This window comes from Amblyomma mixtum, chromosome 1 (assembly GCF_055824585.1).
Source record: "Amblyomma mixtum isolate Tamu chromosome 1, ASM5582458v1, whole genome shotgun sequence".
Lineage (NCBI taxonomy): Eukaryota > Metazoa > Arthropoda > Arachnida > Ixodida > Ixodidae > Amblyomma > Amblyomma mixtum.
The window spans coordinates 89,152,934-89,167,756 of NC_143012.1; the positions used below are offsets into that span (position 1 = coordinate 89,152,934).

The following is a 14,823-nucleotide window of genomic DNA, read 5'->3' on the forward strand; positions in this document are numbered from 1 at the left end:
AACCCAGGCCTGCCTCCGCTCAGGCATCGGACCTCACGTGCACGACTGGCCCTCACAGTCGTCTGGGAGTCGCTGCCACTCCCATGAGGGTTTGCATCCCCAGAGGATGGGTCCCGGCCATCCCATCCCCACTGCTGGCATTGCACCGAAACAAGCCTAGTAGCCGAAACTACACCGGCCCGTATTCGGTGGCGGGGGGGGCCATGAGCAGGCTGCACAGTCAGATTTCCCCCCCCCCCCCCTCCGTCCATACAGCGAGAAACTGGCAGTGAACGGAGTCATGTGGCTAGTCACGTGACCACAGCTGGCACGACGACGGTCGGCGCCGCGGCGGGCGCGCGGCTGCAGCTGCGGCGAACCGCGTGGTTAGTCACGTGACAGACCCCCCCCCCCCCCCCCCCCCCCCGCTTGATGGTCAAATGTGGCCTCCCGGTGACCTTGGTTCCTGCCAGGTTAGTAATGCTTTCGCTTTAAAACAATTTTACATGTCGCATCGCTGCAAATTGGTGAATTGGTTTTTGGGGAAAGGAAATGCAGCAGTGTCTGTCTCACATATCTCGGTGGACACCTGAACCGCGCCGTAAGGGAAGGGAGGATGGTGGCAGTGAAAGAAGGAAGAGAGAAAGAGGAATAATTTCGACCACCCGGGGATCTTTAACGTGCACTGACATCGCACAGCGCAGGGGCGCCTCTTGCGTTTCGCCTCCATCGAAACGCGGCCGCCGCGGTCGGGTTCGAACCCGGGTACTCCGGCTCGGTAGACGAGCGTCTTGCCACTGAACCACCGCGGCGGGTATGTCGCATCGCTGCAGATGCAATTCTGGCGTTACAGGGTTGACGGCTATGCTGGACGCACAGAGGCGAAACGCGCTTTCTCTCAAAAGTGGCCTCTCCGCCTAGCGTTGAATTTTTTTTTTTTTTTTACGCATAATCAGCCAATACTGCGGCGCTGGAAAAGTCCGCGATGCAGACGCGGGTGATCCTTCGTCCCTTAAGCTTAATTAATTTATCGGGATTAATTAAGAAAGGCGTCGAAGAAAAACGAAGAAAATACTCCAACACTTTTCCTTACGCGCAGTGTCGCCGCGGGTACGCGGCGGTACGCGGCGACAAGGGGATCGAACCGTGCACCTTACGCATGCGAGGCTGGTGCTCAAACCACTAGGCCACCGCTGCGGTGGCTTAGTACCTCTCACTTCTCTCTTCATGAGTTCGCCGCTGTTCCTCCTCTTTCTGGCACAGGGCGACCAGTCTTTAACCTCGCTTTTCCTCATTCTCTGCAACCACCACTGGGTCTCGAGCACACCAGGCGTATGTGACTTCAGCCTTGCCTTGTCCTCTTTTGTACTAGTTCAGCTGCGCCTGAATTTGTCTGACTTGCGCTATTGACGAACTAACAATTCTAAACAGACATTCTGACTTATCGAGCTAGCGGCGCGTAGTTTCATCACGCTTACGTCTACCACCACCTACATCTACAGAGCCGCCGCTTTCCCGGGAAAACGGCGAAAAACAAGACTAGAAGCAAAGGGTCAGCCTGCACCGCCTGCGCAAAGCCAGGAACGAGCTACCAATGGTTGCGGCTGCTCTCCACCAGGGTAGTGAGCCGGAGCTGCCGTCGCGCCGCCAAACTTGGCCGCCGCCTCCCTACATCCTACACATACGCACTGTATTCTCAACGCGCATTCGTCAGACCAGTCGCGCAATAGAGATTTTTCCGAACTTTCATACCAAGTCCCCCAACCACCGTCCCTTCAAATACGGCCGGCTGTTCACAACATGCTCCATGCGGCGTAGTTGTTGCATGTCACTAATTAAAATCCAAAACTTGAAACTAAGCACACACCACAGAAGGAGAAGAAGGCGATTACTTAAGTGCCCTTGGGTCGGTTGGTTTATGTTAATTCTTGACTTTTAAAGGGCAACTGCATGGGTTTTTACATATCGACGAGCTTAAGCGGGTCGAATGTGTGAAATTTGTAGGTAAAGCATGCGAAGTTCCTTTGAGCTGTCATTTGAAAAGGTGACGTAATCGCCGATTAAAATCGCGAAGGCTTTTAAGCTTCTCAGCAGCGCACAACGCCAAGTGGGAGGGCCAAATGATGACGTCATCGAAGGTATGGGCACATTTCCAAGGCACAAACGCCTGCTTTGAAGGAAAAGAACTAAAGCCACCGAAGGCAAAGCCCACCAAGCGTTGTTTGGCAGCATCCAAAGAGGCACGGAGGGGTGTGGCTGACGGCAGCGGTAATTTGAAATGGATGGATGGATGGAAAAAGCTTTATTGTCAATAAATTGGTGTTCTTGACCCTTACGGGTCACTGGGCGCCGTGGTCGATCCTTGGTCCAGGATGCCGCACTTGACTGCTGCCATCGTGGCTCGGCGCACAAGGAATCGTTGCGCTTCCTCGTCCTCGCTGGCCAGCAAGTGCTCCCACTGCATCACGCTCGAGTGGTTTATTCTTGGCTCTAAGTCTGCCTTAGGACAGGTCCATGTGATATATTCTAGTGTAGGTTTACCCTGACACCACGGACATTATCATACCTTCTGTGACGTCACAATGAACTTCCCCGCATTCCTCCGGGGCGTTGAGGAGAAGCGCAAAACTCAATCGTCGATTACGTCGCTATTTTAAATGCTAGTGTAAAAACACTTGCCATGCTTTACCTACAGCCTATATAGGTGTTGACCCTTTAATACCGCGAAATTCTCAAAAAGTGGTGCAGTTGCATTTTAAGGCGCGAAAACAGGACAAAACACAGAGGTAAAGAAAACAGGCCGGGCGAAGCGCCAAATACTCTTCTGCGCTGCGTCTTTAGTCTGCGGTGTTCGATTCGCAGTTGCCTCGAATGTTTCACAGAAAAAAAAAAGAAGGAAAAAAAAAGTCGGGTGCTTCATTTCTACCCCCCCCCCCCCCCCCCCCCCCCCGTTTTCCAGAGCACGTGGGCGTTCGTGTTCCGCTGATTCAAGTGGAATTCGCCTCGGGCACGGCCGCCCTCTCCAACTCCTCCCGAAGTGCGCGTGTTTGTGTCCAAAGGGGTTCCGCCGCGCGAGCGAGGCTACGGATTCCAGCGGGCGCGGCGAAAAGGCGCGTGCTATTCTCGGGATTCGCGGCGGCGCGCGAGGAGAGCGGATGCTGCCCAGATGGACACCCGACGGCAGCGCCGCCAAACGCCGTGCATGCGCAATGATGCAAAACTCGTGACGAAGGCCGCGACGCCAGTGGGAAAAGAAACGCGGACGCGAAGAACAACGCCAAGACAAAGAAGAGACGAGAGGCTATCGGCGCACGTGTCTACGTGAGTGTCTGCGGTGGGTCTGCGCGGGAGCGCATTCAAGATGAAAAAACAAAAAAAAACGAACAATTACGCGCGAAACAAAAAACCTCGTGCAGACGACGGCCCAACAACGGCGAGCAGACGGTGCGTGCCGCCATGGCGACGCGCGCAGACGATATGCCAGATGTTTCAGGGAGGACTTTTAAATAATTCTCAAAGATCTAGTTTTTTTTTTTTTTTTGAGGTAAGAATATGGCTTTCTCAGCGAAGTATTACCAGTGTTGGCGGACACCAGAAAACCGGAGAATCGGCTTAGGTATAGTAAGATACAACTTAAAAGAAAAAAAAAACAGCAGTTGTTAGCACTGGGCCACGGCCCGTAGCATCCTGTATTAGTCCGCTGCCCCAACACAACAGTAAACGAATTGAGTTTTTTAATGTGTAGCTTTATTAAACAAGCCAGGTATGAAAATTCTAGAGCTTATAATTTTTTTACTTATGAATAGCTTCTTGTTTAGATAAAGAGAAATGCTTTGACAACGAACTACTTCTTGGTTGTGGAGGAATTTGTGTGGAGGTCGCGAATATGGGCGGAGCTTCACTGGAGACTTAAGTCGTATCCGAGTATAGTAAGCTGGTAAAGTAATTTTTAATAATTAACTTTTTAACTAGTGGAGTTTAGCGCCTAGTTGTAGAGATTTGTAGCGGGCCGTTAGTAATAGCCACGCCAGTTTTTAGAACTCGGAAACACATCCTCGGCGCTGTGGATCGAGAAAATTTGGCTTTTTTTCGACTAGTTATGTGCACTGGAAGGGTTGCTTTGCCTGGATGCTTTTCGAAAGCGCGTGTAGTTTGGCACGATGCAGACAAATTTTGTCAAGCCACAGCGCCGAGGGTAGTCGCGTTTTCGAAATTATAAAAACTGATATGGCTATTACTAACGAACGGTTACAAATCTCTAATTACAACTAGGTGCGCTGACTCTACTAGTTAGAAAGAAATACGCATGCGCAGATCGCCTCCAGGGCGCCAGATGGCGCCAGGTACTCGGCAGCTGCACGCACTCATGTTAAAGGTGTCTACTAGACACCTTTATAGCATAACGTGTTACCATAGTGTTACCATTACCGCAGCACCCGGAGTTCACCCACCACCAGTGCGCCCGCGCCGATTGGCCCCGTTGCGGCAAGCGTATGCGCAACTGCCTAAAGCCCCTCGATAATTTGAAAGTAGCGTCTTTCTGTGAACTATACCGCCGCGCCGCGCACCCTCGCCGATCCTCCTCTCTCACCTCTCCCATCGGCGCTTTTCTCAACGGTGATTGGCTCCGCGGGCGGTCTCCGGGAAAAGCGCGCGGAAAGTTCGCTCTTTTTGTGTTTTCATTTTTCGTCGGCGCCATTTTTTGGCCAGCCGCAGCTGCTGCGACCGAGCTCCCTGGCATTGCGCGCTTGCACTTCGCGTTATTCGCGCTCTTTTAGTGCAGCACTATGCCGAGTTGCTGCGCATTTCAGTGCACAAGCCGGCCTGAAAAAGCCTTATGTTCTTTTCGCGATTCCGAGCGGCAAGAAAGACAGCATTAGAAGAAAAAAGTGGCTGCGCAACATCGGCCGCAAGAACTTGACCCCGACGAAGACTGCCCACCTCTGCGAGCAACTGCATTTCTTCCAAGCGACTGTGTACACTGAAACTGCATGCATGCGCATCACAAAGCCAACAACCTCACTTAATTCACTGATCATTTTGCGTCGTTATGCGTGTTATAGTTGTCACTTCATGGTTACGCTCAATGTGCTATAATAGCGGCGGCTGATGCATACAATGTGTGTGCATGTGTTAGCAAGTGTGGAAGCAAAAGTGCTGGTATGCGTGCAGCGGTATCCGCGGTGCGGTAAATTTTCCGAACCTCTGGTAATGGTGCACATCGCAGTAATGCGGCGCATGTCCCGAGCGAGATTTAACCTAGATTTTTTTTTATGAATGCAACTTGTCTAACGATCTACGCTTATTTGTTTTTTTGCTGAACCGTTACGCTTCTACCAGGTGAGATTATCAATGCCACATTCTCGGAAAAGACCTCATATTGCATTCACATAAATAATTCATTCTTTAATCCCTTCAGTGCTTTGCATTGTTACCTGAATGTACTCAAGTATTGTAAATATGCAATGCATGCTATTTTTGTATATTCATTGCTACAGTTTGTGATCTTCTGCTTCACTTGAGCATGGTCGCGTAGCCTTTTGTTGAATACATCACCCGCTCAAAAACTATAGGCCTACATCTGAGCTGTTTCATTTCCCTAAGTATGTTTTTGTTTTCTGTGTTTTGTTTTGAGGACTGCACCCAACGGGTGACAGATGTCCACAGCTGGCTTATTCGTGTTTTTTATGTGTATTCTTGGCGTAAAACTACACGACTCCTCTGTAATAAACATTGCATCTGAAAAACTGTGTGTCATATTGTGACTGTATTTATACTGATGACTTATATTAGTCAGGCACTTGCTTTAGGATAGCCTTGACTGTGGCTGACCAAATTGCTAAGACCCTATAACTTTCTCTTGGGTTTTGTCACGGTCGTTGCTATCAGTTTTTTTCTTTCCTAACGTAACATCTCTTTAAGCGGATTTAAAAAGGAATAGAATGTGGGCGGAAAATGCCCCAGTGTGCCAAACTTTGGGGGTGGTCTACCTAAATTTGGAAGCCAACACTGAGTTTCCCATAGTCAAATTAGTTTGGACCCCAATGTTGGTCAAATATGAACGACGTCAAATTTATGGGTTCCAGAGAGACAAATTTTGGGGATAGCCCACCTAATTTTGGATCTCACCATTGAATTGGTCATTAAAATTACGCTTGACCCCAATTTTGATGAAATTTGGACAAGGTCAAATTTCGGTGGTTGAGAGGGCCAAATTTTGGGGTGCGGACACTTTCCTTGGATGACGGAAAATCGGTGCGCGGATCTTTGGCTCTCGGCTTCGGCTCGACATCACCTCAAGGTCGCCGACAGCGGGAGCTAAAGTCGTTTCATGCTTAATAGAAAAAGTTCGTATTCGTTTTCAAAACGATTAGGCCGTTGCGTGTGCACTGCGCGGTACCAAACTCAGACTGAACCTTAATAAAAAATTTTAGGACGGCCATCGAAGTAAATGGCCCAGCTTGTTCCCAGCAACCATCCCACTTCTGAAACTTCATTCGTGAACAACTTCATAAACTGTGCTTCCGCGATAATTAGTTCGAAGTGAATCTACATTTAACTAAACAATGGTATGCTGAAAATATTCAGGAATGTTCAAATATATTGTAAACATTACGATTCATATACTATGCCGTGTTGAGAATGACGGTATTGAAAAGTCAAAAAGAATGTGAGATGTATGCAGCAAGTGGTTTTGTGTGCCGCAAGCGCTCGTAATTGGCACTTTCATTGCGCGTACGAGACGCTAATTTATGTGGCTCGTGGTAGTCACGCGTTCGCATGTCTTTCTCGTGTTTTTATTCAATAACAGAGCGTGGAAAAAGCGCGAACTTCAGAGCGCGCGCATGTGTCAGCCAACTGCCCGGACGGCGAGCGAGCGACGCCCAAAAAAGCGTGCCGTGTGCAGCGCGCGCAGCCGGCGGGCGAGGATATTCGAGGAGGAAAACGCCGGAGTGGAGGAGAGTGTCGCTACTTTCAAATTATCGAGGGGCTTTACAACTGCCGGGTATCTGGCGCCATCTGTCGCCTTCCAGGCGATTTACGCATGCGCATTGGCGGCGCCTGGGCTCCCGGTACTCACGTAACGGTAACACGGTACCGGCTACACGGTATTCTAAAGTATCAGCAGCATCAAATCATCACTTTGTGATCTTCCCAAATTGGCCTCTCCCCAGAAAATATCACGCATGTGCCTCTTTCACAAGTTATTCTATGGCCGCCGCGGTGGCTCAGTGGTTAAGGTGCTCGGCTGCTGACCCTAAAGACGCGGGTTCGATCCCGGCCGCGGCGGTCGAATTTCGATGAAGGCGAAATTCTAGAGGCCCGTGTAGTGTGCGATGTCAGTGCACGTGAAACCCAGGTGGTGGAAATTTCCGGAGCCGTCCACTACGACGTCTCTCATAGCCTGAGTCGCTTTGGGGCATTAAAGCCAAATAAACCAAACAAGTTATTCTATCACTCCCAACATATCTGCGCCAATCTCTTCTTCGCCCATAAGCACGTTCATCACGACGTTTGTTCAACAGCACAAGTGTACAGCGTCTGTAGCGTCTACCCAAACTGCAGTGCGACATCGCGTGTGACGCGACCGGTTGCTTGTCGGGCGAGGGTGTCACGACGTCACGCTCTTCACCTCGCGCCGGCCGGGAGGGCTTGGCGCGCTCTCATAAAACATCGAAAATAAAACCATCCGCTGAAAAATATGCGAAGTGAGACTGGATTTCGGTGTAATCCCATTCCGAGAATCTATTTTCAGCGTTTTTGATCAATCTTAAGATTTTGCTTCAGTACCCCTTTAAGTAAAATCGACAACAGATACTTAACAGCAGCGAAAGCACACCCTGGTTTGACTGGGGGCTTTAGAGACCCAATAATAATAACAATAACACGCGTTTGTACAGACAGCTCGTCAGGATTGCGATTTCAATCACATGGAATAGACACAAGTAATAAAAAAATAAAGTCAAATATCGCTAATAAAGATATACGCCGTCAATTCTTCAGCAGTGTTTCGCCAACAATGCTAACAAACAACCCTCGCGTATTCCGGCGCGTCATGAATCTCAGCGATACTGATGAGATAATTCCCACACCGACTCCAATCAGGCATGTTGCCAGGAATATTTTTTTTTTCGGGAGGGGCCCGAGGTGATTTTCCAACTGGCGGGGTGGGGTGTGAGTGCTGGCACCTGGCTGACTTCAATAAAGAAACTAGAGCAAAAGCAGAAGCCATACTTTGATTCCGAATATACGCCCCTTAATCATCAACCGCTCTTCAGCGGACCAATGTCATATCGCTTATTAATCTGGCAACATGAAACTGGCTCTTCACGCGGGCATTTTACTAGCGAAGTAGGCCGGTGGGTGGCGACACCTGTAGTTGGTTTTTTGGTCTTTTCTACGCCCTAAAAACGAATACGCCTCTATGAGAGTAAAAAAGGATGAAACTCCTCTAGCGCATCCCCCACCCCCTTTTTTTCACTCCTCTCTGTTTAGAATGTACGGTATAAGGGGGTTTAACGACCCAAAGCCACTAAGGCTATGAGAGACGCCGTAGTGGAGGGCTCCGGAAATTTCGACCACCTGGGGTTCTTTAACGTGCACTGACATCGTACAGTACACGGGCCTCTAGAGTTTCTCCTTCATCGAAATTCGACTCCCGCGGCCGGGATCGAACCCGCGGCTTTCGGGCCAGCAGCCGAGCGCCATAACCACCGGGACAGCACTGCGGCTGTTTAGAATGTACAGTTTATAAGAACGCTGTTTTCGGTGAGAGCGGACTCTTCGAGATTTGAACGCGGTGCCCTATCGGTACACTTATATCTGTCCTCAATGCGGCTTTAAACTGCGCTAAATAAATTTTAAGCACTCGTAACACTCTCTCGATCACGCGTGAACACCGAGCGAAGAGGGTTCTAATGTTCCTGTGTGCGTAGGACGTTTTGCTCATAATTTTTTTTCCCACATTGGATATTTCCCAGCACATAAGCAGAGGTTCGTCACGTGGCGGAAGATATACCTAGAACATGTTTTGGAACGCAAATTATCATATCCAAGACATGTGAAAAAGAAAAAGAATCAGTGACAAAATTGACACTCCGGGAACCGGGAGAATATATGCGACTGGGCATGAAGTCACTCGTGCCGTCCGGCCGCGGTGGCTCAGTGGTTACGGCGCTCGGCTGCTGACCCGAAAGACGCGGGTTTGATCCCGGCCGCGGCGGCTGAATTTCGATGGAGGGGAAATTCTAGAGGCCCGTGTGCTGTGCGATGCCAGTGCACGTTAAAGAGCCCCAGGTGGTCGAAATTTTCGGAGCCCTCCACTACGGTGTCTCTCATAGCCTGAGTTGCTTCGGGACGTTAAACCCCAATAAACCAAACCAACCAATATATATTATAGTATAGTATAGCGGGATGTACGGCCAAACTTTCCGGCCAGGCCGTGGCGTGTGAGAATGCGGTCGTAAAACCGCAATAGCATATAAGCCACGTCACTCTCCTGCAAGCTCAGTGGCTGAAAGAACGGACGACGAGGCGAAGAACAAAACAATACAAAATGGCTCGAAAAGTTTCGCCAGCAAAACAAGAAAAATGAAACGTCATTTAATAGCCGGTTACATTACAGTCCCCAGGATTCCATGTTTATGTCCCGTAGGTGAGTACCGGTAAGCTACAGCTGTTGTATACTTTTCTCTTGAGGGATATTGGCAAACTGCCATTCATGATCTGAGAGAACCTGCCATATGCGCTCCACCCCATTCTTATTCTTCAATAGTTGTTCAGCTGTCGTGATTCGGATCTGCGGTCAGTGTGACCTAAGTAGACATATTCCCGTCCCACTTCCAGCACCTCGGTACCAATTGCGAACTGCTGTTCCCTTGCTAGGCTGTACAACATTTCTTTGGTTTTCTGCAAGTTAATTTTTAGCCCGACCGTTCTGCTCTGCCTGTCGAACTCATTGATCTTGCTTTGCATGTCCTGAGTGACTTAGTAAGGCAATGCCGTCAGCGAATCGCAGATTACTTAGGTATTCTTCATTAACTCTTATCCCCAACTGTTCCCATTCCAGTCCCCGGAATACCTCCTGTAAACAGGCAGTAAATAGCACTGGCGAGATCGTGTCTCCCTGCCTGACACCCTTCCTTACTCGAATTTTATTGCTGACTTTATAAAGAACTATGGTAGCTACATGTGCAATCGTTATAGATATCTTCCAGTATTTTCCCTTAAGACATATTATACTAGGGTACAACTTAAAAAAATATAGTTGGTAACAAAGGACCATGGTCCGCGGCGTCCTGTGCTACTCCGTTGAACAATCACAACCGCAAACGGGACCAGCCTTTTAATATTTTCACTTTTTTAAACAAGCCAGATGTACCAAAATACTTGGTTTTAATTTTGTCCGGTGGTTAGCTTCTTGTTTAGGTAACAAGAAAAGTTTTAACATTAAACTTCTTTGCTGAGGAGGAATTCTGCGCGACGGCCCTGAATGTGGACGGTGCTTCACCTCACACAAGTTGTATCTGACTATAGAGACCCTACGCCCCGTATGTTTGTCCCATAGTTCACAATCTTGTAGTAGTTGCAGTGCTTGTCTCGCGTGTTTCACAAAAATCAGCTATAGTCGGATACAACTTAAGTCCGCAGTGAAGCTCCGCCCACTTTCAGCCTCCGCGCACAGAATTCCTCCACGACAAAAAAAGTAGTCCGCTGCTTAACCAACCGTTTCTTGTTACCTAAAGAAGAAGCTTATTACAGCAACAAAAAAAAATATGAGCTTCATAATTTTGATACGTGGATTGTTGGATATAGTCAAACATTAAAAAGCTGATTTTGTTTACAGTTCCGATTGGACAGCGGAGTAATACAGGACGTCGCGGACCGCGGCCCAGTGTTAGCAACTGCTTTTTTTTTTTAAGTTGTATCCTACTACAGTCTGTCAAGGTAGCCAAGCAACTCAAACCAAGGAAAGCTGAGGGATTTATTTTTTAACGTGCATGGTGCTCAGAACAGGGGGAAATTAGTAGCATAATCATGTTTCGATGTCGGATAATTTAACAAATTTAACAGAGGGTAGAAGAAAAGACAACCACACGCCACGGCTGGGATCCAAAGCCACGGTCCGATACCAAAAACAGTCTCCTAAGTGCTTTCCTCGCTGCTTGCAGCTTTATTTGGTATGTTCTAACGAGCGCCAAACTCCCCCCCCCCCCCCCCTTTCCTGCTCAATCGCCACACAGGTCCGATGGCAGGGAGAGATTTCCTCTTCCCGATTTCGGCTCGCAACTTTTCTGATTGCAAAATTTACGAGAAACGAGACACATCCAGATGCGTAGCGAGCACAGTGGTTTGCATTCAGAAGGCTCATGATGCGTGTTTCATGGCGGCGACGTCAGTGGGAGATGCATATCGGTACGCGAAGAATTCCCCGCTTTGCGGAGCGGAACCGCTGCTGTTTCGACACAGATCTGTCCTAAAGGTCGTGCAATCACCGGAGAGACGTGAAATGCTGCTTAATTGGTATGCCACGCGCATGTCCCGCGGTTTGCGGCCGTCTGCCAAACTTCGATCGGCGTGCGCTATATTGAAACTGATCGGGGTGTGTTGCAAACACCAGGAAGCACAACAAGACCAACTTGTCTACGTAAAATCGCTTTCCGCAGTGGTCTTCAAAAGCCGATATGCCTTTTTTTACAACTGCTCAGTGTTCCGCAGGTTGTTGCAAGCCGTAACGAATTCTTCAACTTTTTTTTTTTCTTCTAATTACTGTTAAAGCGTACATCGCGTTTGGTGCTCTCTGAAATGGTCCATGGTCGTTTTAAACAGCGTGGTGGCGTTATTTACGAACACCCAGTGTTTCCGAACATATATATGCTTGGGAAATACCCGGACTGCTCCCAGACAAGCCTCACCGAAAGGGTTGCGAGTGCCGAGCAGACGACGACGCCGCCGCCGCGTCAGCTGTGTTCGCGTCGGAAAGGAAACGTGGCGCCGCCCCGTGGGCGCCACACGAACCGCGCGGTCAACAAAGCAACAGCCAGCCGGCAACTCTGTCAACCCTTTCGTTCGCTCGAACGGCTCGACTTGACGTTACGGCGAAGCTCAGCACACAGACTTCACGGTCCACTTGCCCAGGTTATGTAGGAAAGCACGCGTCTTTCATTTCGGACCACTCGATGCGAGATTAGCTTCGTTCGTGAAATGCATATGCATACTTGAGGAGCCTACACCTCCCGCTCTCTTTGAGACCGACCGCGGCGTCTCAAGATGCGATAGCGAGCGCCTTCCGAAGGCCGCGGCGCGCTCCGGCGCTTATGTTACCCAAGATTGCATCCGGCACGACAAGATGAGAGCGGCGCCACGATCGCAGGAAGGCACGATAACGCAAGCAAGGAGTACAAGGAACGAGCAGTTAAAAAAAAAAACGAAAAACAGAGCACGAAAATGAAACAAAAAAAAGAAAGGCAAGTGTCGCTTCCGCCATGGCAGAGAAGCGAGCGGAGATCCCTGGCGCCGCGGACTAAACAAGCCAAGTTCACAAAGATAAAATACTGTATTTTTTTTTTCTTTTACGCGCTGAAAGTAGTAAAAGAGTGGGATCGTGGCCACAGCATCGACGCCAATGTACTACCTGGTGTGGCCAGCGGTTTGGAAAGCGAAAGTTTGTTGACGCCGCGCGTGGTGGTGGTGTCTCGCAAAATTCCCCGCCGGGGGCGCGAGGATCGATTTCCCCGGCGAGACGGCGTCGAGACACATATGAATGGATGCTGAGCGTGTGTTGCTATGCGAGGAGGCCGCAGCTGTGTGCGACGTCGCGAGCGCGGTGCTCGCGCGTCTCCACTCTGCGTGGAGCGCCAAGTCGTGCGAGAGACGACGCGACATGCAAGGGGAGATCGGGCATCCGCCGCCGCCAAACGACACACGCGCTCGTGGAAGAAGACGCGGCGGCGGATCGCGGCAACCTGAGACGGATTCGAGGGCGAGGCTGGAAGCGCAAAGGGGGGAGGGGACCGTGTGCCATTCAAACGCCGCGAACCCCGCTGCTGCGTCTTCCCACCACCTAGCTTTGGAACGTCGCCGCACACTCGCTCTTAGTGCGGAGAAACTGACGCGTGAAAATAAACGAGTCTAGGAGACATTGCGATTCACAATACGATCGGGACGCCGAGCGCGGACTGTGCTAAGGTAGAGAGCTCTGTGCACGAACGCGGTTCGACAGCGAGCCGTTCAGGTGATCACCGTGCTATAGTTACGACTGCTCCTAAATTGGGATCACAGGCTACACGATGAGTATGATGCTGCTGGTGACAGGCGATGCACGGAACACTCTAGATGAAGGCACGGCATAATTTAGGAGAGAAAATGCAAAGCGCGATCTGACGGCACGGAATCCATGATCGCGTACGTACGATACCCCGCTTGGAACGTTCTGGGAAGCTTCGTGGTACCCTGCAATCGCTACTAGTAAGCACAAGCTTGCCGCAAAGCATTTGGCAAGGAGACAGCAACTCGGAGACGGCCAGGGCGGCCGCAGACGCAGTTGCAAGCGACGAGACGCGGCCGAGCGATTCCGAGATTGCCGAGGAGTACGGGTGGTTTAGGCTTAACGCCTTCGGCTCCGGCGGCCCGGGAACGATAGAGCGACAAGCCCAGCGCCAAAGGCACGGCACAGCGCGCCTGGCCGCACCGAGATGCGGCTGGGGCGCGAAATCTGTCAAAATGACAGCGACCGAGAGCCCGTCGCGTAGCCGTGCGCCGCGCTGACACGGCCATCTTAGCCGCGGCGGCGAACTCGGAGACAGGAGCTCAACTCGGCGAAGAAAAAAAAATATCGCAGCGGGCGCAAGGCCGCACCGAGGGCTCTCCCTCGCGATGGCGTGTCGCCCCGAGAAAAAGGAGGAATCGCCTCGAAGGCAGGCTGCTACTCACTCTGGGATTGATGTTGCTCATCGACGCTTTCTCGATCCGACATGATGCCCTTGCAAACTGCTGGCGCTCCCCCCCGGCGGCACACACCACGCACACACACAGGCCTCGCCGTGGGCCTTATGAATAATTAAAGCCTCTCGGCCAATCGCGAGCCAAGGTAACGGTGTCCGGTCTCTCGGTGTCGTCTGCTACCAGCACAACGTGCTGACATTCAAAGGTGCCCCGCTCGTCCAAGGCAATAGAAATGCGGCCACACCGGCGCACTAGCACGACGAAAAGAGCGCACGGAGAACCTGAGACGAGGGGCGGGTAGGCACCGACCACTTGCGCCGCGTAGGAAAGAGAATGTCGAGCAAGCCGACGCCAAGAGCACGTGCAGACGCCGCCGAAGCCGCTCGGGCGTTAGCCGGACGCGTCTCGTCAGCTGGTATTTAGAAATCAGGTGCGCGGAAACGCGGCCGTGCAAATTTCTCGTCAAGCCGCAGTTGCGTTTAACCGCGTGCGAACATGCAGAACGCTTGGAACGTTTTTTTTTTTGTCTCAAGGTACGCAGGCTCTCACATCGCGTCCTGCTGCCGTTTGCGCGAGTGCATATTTAATCGATTTCTGCGAGTCAGTTAACAGCGGACTACGACGCTTATGCTGCGTACGCTTCCGTACACGTAATACCGACAACTTTTACGTTGCTTTAGACTACAAATAAACTTACCAGCTGCGCTGCTAATCTCTCGCTACTGCGGCATTCATTACAAAATATGACAGTACGCTGGCAACACCGACGTTTGAATTGCGCATACATGAAAATTGAACGCCTTACACATTACGATGCAAAATGCCAGACTAGGCTACAGGAGTGTACACGTGTTTACATAAATGCCTTAAATGAACTTTTAATAAGAACTTTCATATCAA

At 50.4% G+C, this 14,823-nt stretch overlaps 1 protein-coding gene across 1 annotated transcript in view; it reads right to left on the bottom strand.

Annotated features, from left to right (window-relative positions):
• Positions 1 to 14,246, bottom strand: part of Pur-alpha (Purine-rich binding protein-alpha) — a 190,460-nt gene extending 176,214 nt beyond the window's left edge. Inside the window, exon 1 of the mRNA XM_089554387.1 lies at positions 13,912 to 14,246. Within this exon, the coding sequence (XP_089410513.1) occupies positions 13,912 to 13,954 (43 nt within the window). The 5' untranslated portion in view covers positions 13,955 to 14,246. The remainder of the gene's footprint in view (positions 1 to 13,911) is intronic.
• Positions 14,247 to 14,823: the final 577 nt, after the last annotated feature.